This window comes from Henckelia pumila, chromosome 3, assembly GCF_033568475.1.
Source record: "Henckelia pumila isolate YLH828 chromosome 3, ASM3356847v2, whole genome shotgun sequence".
NCBI lineage: Eukaryota > Viridiplantae > Streptophyta > Magnoliopsida > Lamiales > Gesneriaceae > Henckelia > Henckelia pumila.
In genome coordinates, this window is record NC_133122.1 from 16,558,467 (window position 1) to 16,564,466 (window position 6,000).

The 6,000-nt window shown below is 30.4% G+C and overlaps 1 protein-coding gene across 2 annotated transcripts; it reads right to left on the bottom strand.

The window, feature by feature from the left end:
- Window positions 1-3,076: 3,076 nt before the first annotated feature.
- LOC140891694 (uncharacterized) lies at window positions 3,077-5,516 on the bottom strand. Of its 2 annotated transcripts, none has more exons than XM_073300299.1 (5): window positions 5,252-5,516; window positions 4,241-4,490; window positions 3,613-3,804; window positions 3,367-3,529; window positions 3,077-3,254 (listed from the first exon to the last, which is right to left on the bottom strand). In XM_073300299.1, the coding sequence occupies exons 2-4, from the start codon at window positions 4,463-4,465 to the stop codon at window positions 3,371-3,373; spliced, it is 576 nt and encodes a 191-aa protein (XP_073156400.1). In that variant the 5' UTR covers window positions 4,466-4,490; window positions 5,252-5,516; the 3' UTR covers window positions 3,077-3,254; window positions 3,367-3,370. The 2 variants fall into 2 exon arrangements, with proteins under 2 accessions (XP_073156400.1, XP_073156399.1); XM_073300298.1 differs by having other exon boundaries at window positions 5,242-5,514.
- Window positions 5,517-6,000: the final 484 nt, after the last annotated feature.

Here is a 6,000-nt window from a genome sequence, read left to right on the forward strand (position 1 = left end):
TATATTTTAACAATTTTCTATGAAATTGAAGCGTTGTGGTTCTTAGATACCATATAAATTAAAGTAGTGTTTACAACTTCTAAATATAAGTGATTATAAATTTTTTTTTTGTGAACCAATTTGTTAAGAAAAAATATATAATCATTTATTTTTAAAGATTACAAACACTACATAAGAATATGAAGATATTTGACAGAACTTATAAGCTCTTAAAATTTGTTTGGCAACAATTTGATCAAATTAACTACTTATAAAATATCTGATAACTTATAAGCTATTTTTTTAAAATAAATTTGGGATCACCTTGCTTTAAAAAAAAATAATATCTTATTTTAACATTTTATTACAACACCAATTCTCTTGTTGCGTACCTAATAAAATAATTTTATTTTATGGTATAGGTTTAAAATTTATGATAAAATGTAAAAAAAAATCACACATATACATATAAATACTTGCAATATCATAATATTATACCATTTTAGATAATTTTGACAATAAAAATCTTATAATAACAAACACATCAGTCTTTTTAAATTGTTTACAATAAGTTAATTCAAACACTTTAACAACTTTTTTTTAAAATAAGATCTGACAGCTTATAAATTTCTAAAATAACCAATAAACTATAGGTTCTGTTTGGACGTGTACTTTAAAAATATTTTTAGTGTTTCATAAGTGAAAAAATCTTAAAAGTTATGTTTAGACATGTACTTATAAAACATTTTTGTAAAAGTTTTTTTAAAAACTTTTTATAAAAAAATTTTTAAAGTTGTTTTAATAATAAATATGTGTTTGGACAATTATGCTATAAAAATATTTTAACATTTCAAAAGTCATGTTGTTCATCTTTGCCTTTCATGGTTCCATGCTAAAAACACATTTCAAGTGTTCTTTAAAAACTATACTTGGAGAACACTTGAGATGTGCTTTTAGAATGAAACTATGGAAGACAAAGATCATGGGCGGATCTAGGAATTTTATCAAGGAGGGCAGCCAGACACAATAAAAGATCACATATGTATATATATATATATATATATATATATATATATATATATATACACACACACACACACACATAATCATCACATAAAAAAAGTTAAATATAGTAAATTTAATAATATTTTTATATTTTAAATTTCACTTACAATTTACTCTTACGACTTGATATTTACTGAAAATAATTAATAATACATCATTCGATAAACTAATATTATATATATATATATATATATATATAGTTCAGTATAATTAATTAATATTCGTAAAAATCTTCTCAGCAAAAAAATTTATCTGCATTGCAGTTGTTGCAACTGGTAAAATAAAAGACAAAATTACAAGCTTATAAGGTAACAATTCTTGATTCCACAAATTTTTTTTTTAGATTTAAAAAACTTAAAACACATTTGTGTTTAGGTTTAGAAACTTAGTGATTGTGCTACAATTTTTTAAAGACTATGAGCCACAAATTTTCGGGTATTTTGCACACAATAAACAATGAAGTTTAACTTAAATTTTTTGACCATCTTTTGTATTTTCGTGTTTGGTTCCTAATTTATGATCATAAATTATCATTTTTAAAATATAAGAATATTTTGGTAATTTTAAAAAAAATCAAGTCGGGGCTGCCTCTTAGTAGAACCGTCAGTGACAAAGATGAACAACATTATTTTTGAAATGTTAAAATATTTTTATTGAATAGTTGTCCAAACACATATTTATTCTTAAAACAACTCTTAAAACATTTTATAAAAAATTTTAAAACTTTTATAAAAACGTTTTATAAATACATGTCCAAATGGAACCATAACGACCTATATTTTGTTTTTAATAAATTAGTGAAATACCCTTTCAATCGTGATTGAGGATGTTCTGGGCCTCAATGTTTAGCTAATGTCCATTATAGACCCAAGAAGGTGGTATCATTCTACTTATGTTACTTGTAATCGGAAAAGAAAAATAAGAACATAATTTTAGACTTTTTAGTACTCATTAATTTGCCATTTTCATTGGTTCTCTTTGCCACATATATATATATATACATCACAAATCTCTCATGAAATAAGTAAAACACAAATAAATAAAACACAAATACTCGTATGAGACGTTATCATGAGTTAATTTTGAGATACAAATCTCTTATTCGACCTGACACATGAAAAAATATTACTTTTACGTCGAAAATATTACTTTTTTATTGTAGATATAAGTTGGATCAACTCGTTTCACAAATATAGATCTATGAGACTGCCTAACAACATATATAGTAAAATATTGGAAAGTCTCTCACTTTAGCAACCATGCTCTTTTATTCCTATTCCTATCAAGTTATATTATGTCATGATTCCTCTTATCATTCTGCTCTTCATTTTCCAATTTATGTTTCTGTATTGTTCAAAGTTCAATACAATTATCAAAAAACATGTCAAGACACCAAAATTAGGGTCAGTTTGGATATAGAAGCTGGAAGGTTAAAAATTTTACAAAATTTTGTTAAAGAAAAGCTGAGAAGTGTTTTCTATAAGCTCTCCAAACACTACCTTAAAAAATTCAACTTCTTTAAGTGCTTTTATTTAAAAAAGCATAAGTCATTTTGGTGTTTGGATAAATGTTGAAAAAGTGCTTTTATTTAAATTTTTAAATATAGATAGAAGCAAAAGCTAGAAATTATAGCTTTTAAAAAAACATGTTTTTAAGTGTTTTTTTTAAATGACTTTTGTAACCAAAAGCAACACTTATAAGAAAAGTGCTTTATTTTTTTTAAAAAAAAAAAAATGTTTTTGACCTCCAGCTTCTCTAACCAAACTTCTCTAACCAAACGGGCTCTTAGTCGGTCCCTAGAAAATCATTCCCATTATTTTGTTGATAGCTGAAATGAACGAGCATCAAGTCCTTAAAATGTTCATTACAACTGCGTGCATTTTAAAACGGTGGCATCAGAATCTGCTAAATTTTCTGCTGATCTAAGATGGCACTATAAGTGCCTGCAAAATCGTTGCACAGAAGCTAAAAGAGTGTGCCATTACATCACACCTTTATGAAGAAAAGAGATGGGATTCTTGCACAGTGTCTGTAAGAAACATAACTGTATACTGTTTAATCCATGGCTATCGAGTATCATGAGACTTTTCTAGGTTCTTTCGTCATATACAAGTAATAAACCAGTAAGGTTGGCTTTCCATCTTAAAAATTTAGGTTATCATCTCTTGATTCTCTTCGCGAAGTTGAAACCCTTTTTTGCTCACCAAATCCTATGACAAAAAAATCATTAACAAGTATAATTTCTGTCTTCTAGGTTATGGACAAGGTATTGAAATTAATGCATCAGCACAAAATAACTGTCCAACAAAATCGTGACATTACCTGATCATTTCTCTTGATCAACTTTCTTTCCAATCCAACTAGCAACTACGGGCGTAAGGGCTACCGTGGGAGGAAATCTGATAGGGGAAGCAGCCTTGTGGGCAGCATAGGCCAACGCAAAAGTCCCAAGTTTTTCCCCCGTTTCACTAGTAGAAATTCCAACCTGCAATAGCTACGAGAGATATGAATGCTACATCCTTTGTTGCATTAACAATGCATGAAGTTTGTTCATTAGGGAACCTGTACCTTCTGCAGCAAAGCTGATACATCAACTCCAGCACTGATTAGAGCATAACAAAGGCCAAATGATATGAGGGAAAGGGTAATTGAAGTGGCTAAATATGCTGCTCCATATTTTGCCAGGAGTTCTTTTGCTTGATTTCCCTTTGAATTTCTTTCTTTATTTTCTTCATTTCCATCTTCTTTTACAGAGAGTATCTGGACATTCCAGAAGAAACTCAACACATGATTGGGTATAGAACAGACATCTTAGCCACGACAATCAAATGATCACCACTATTCCCGAATTGAAATGCTGCCTTTTTCTCCTACTTTTGAGCCATCACTCGTACATTGTAAACAGAATCAAATCTATGAGCAGTTCTTCAAACCAATGCTTATAAATATAAGCCACCCCGGGCCAATTGCCCAAGTGCCCCCTGAATCAGAGACCTCAACACAAGCCAACAATTATTGACTCCTAATACATCTACAACCAGAATTCCCTTCCTACGAACGATGTTTCATGACACCCATATTCAACTAGCATCCATTTTCAAGAATTCAAAACAGAGACGAACTCCCGCCAAGCATAATTAACAAACGAAATACAATGATAAACAAAAACAATAGGAAAAGTAAGAACACGGGCTACCTTCCAAAGACCAGCTTCAAGGCCGTACTTCTTAGTGATTTCTTCTGGAGAAGATGGAGTCTTGATTTCCTCATGTTTCTCCTGCACCGCTCTTACCCTGAACCTGGTTAAACCAGAATTGGGGTTGCTTAATCTATTCGGCTTTCCATGTTTCGGCAATCTATTGAAAGGGAGAGCATTGTCACTGAATATCTGAGATGAGATTTGAAGAACTCTAGCAGCCATTGTTCACCAACCGAACTCTCTCTATCTGAACATCGGCATTTGTCCTTTTTTAGAGAAGGAGAAGATGGGCTACGTAGAATTATTGACAGAAATAGAGACATGTAGTACAATTGTTGCATGCTTATTTAAATCGGAGGCCAGATGAATATACTACCCTTCAGCAGTATTTCTTCAAAACACTGAAGCAACTAAAAGCACCTTTCTCACTGTATAACCGAATCGCAATCATTGGATAATTGATCAATGAGCAGATATTTGACATAGATAATTTGTAAAAGGCAGACCCTTCAGCCACCCCCTTACAAAATTTCAAAAAATATATATAAATTTCAACTCAGAACCGATCAAATATCCCCTACACAAATTTGATCCCCTTATTTTCTTCCAAATGACATACCTCGATCACTCAAATTCAGTCCAATTTCTCCTAATTTCACACACAAACACAAAAAAAGTTTAAATTTTCATACTGTAGTTTACCAAATTCAAAAAAAAAAAAAAAAAATTTGAAAACTATCAATACCACCTGAGAAATGAAGATAACAGTTAAAAAAGAAGGCATCATATGGTTTGCACTTTGCAGGATATGAGGGGGGATACTCTTCAAAACCAATATCATCACTAAATTAAACAATGGGCTGTGTAAGCGTGGGATGGAGATTTAACCACAGAGTACAGAGCTCTTGATAACGTGTAAATTACGTATTAATTAATCCATGTCTCTAAGATAAAGAAAACCATAATTCATCAGACGAGATGCAGTGGTAAAGAAAGACCAGAAATTACGACGGAGTTCTCCGCAATGTTGCCTTCAGAATCAGGTAGAATCCCGACTCCGAATTGATTGCTCGTTTCAAGCTTTTAGGGTTTATGGTAAGTAATTCAAATCAAAAAACGAAAGAGGTCAACAATTCAAATCAAGCTTTTAGAAATGATGGGAAAAGGATTTCAACAGCGAAAGAGAATGAGAAACTATAAATCTAAACAGAATCTATCTTTTATCAGTTATCACACAATTCTAATCCTAAATTTCCCTTTTTACTAATTTCAAGATATACAAATACAAGATTAACCTGTAAATTAATAAGTGATTACTGATTAACCTTGATAAAAAAAAATAAAAAAAAAAAGTTGGCCTTTTATTATTTTTTTTCCATTTTTCCTGAAAGAAAATAAACGCGCTTCATTCTAAGTAGAGTTTTGAAACATACAATTTATATTAATTGATTGGTTTTGTTTATATTATTCTCGTTGTAGGTTACAAAAATGTTCATATTAATAAGTAATTAGAAAACAAAACAATACCGAGAGTCAGATGATTTTTTTTTCTGCAAAACGTTTACATGAACATCTTGTACTCGGTAAGGTCGATATGTTACCCATGAGTAGCGTGGTAATCATTGGGGACACACTGCCCATGGGCAGCATGAACAAAACTCTTGTACTCAATGTAACATAGGCAAAGCGGTTCAATGTTAGTTGATTTTTATTTGATCGAGTTTTATAAATTACATTAATAAACTATTGTCATACAT

Excerpts from the sequence above, each read along its gene's own strand:
- LOC140891694 (XM_073300299.1), bottom strand. The coding sequence starts at position 4,465 with ATGGCTGCTAGAGTTCTTCAAATCTCATCTCAGATATTCAGTGACAAT. Across the intron at positions 3,805-4,240 it reads TTGAAGCTGGTCTTTGGAAG|ATACTCTCTGTAAAAGAAGA; the intron begins GTAGCCCGTGTT and ends TGGAATGTCCAG. Across the intron at positions 3,530-3,612 it reads TATCAGCTTTGCTGCAGAAG|GTTGGAATTTCTACTAGTGA; the intron begins GTACAGGTTCCC and ends TAGCTATTGCAG.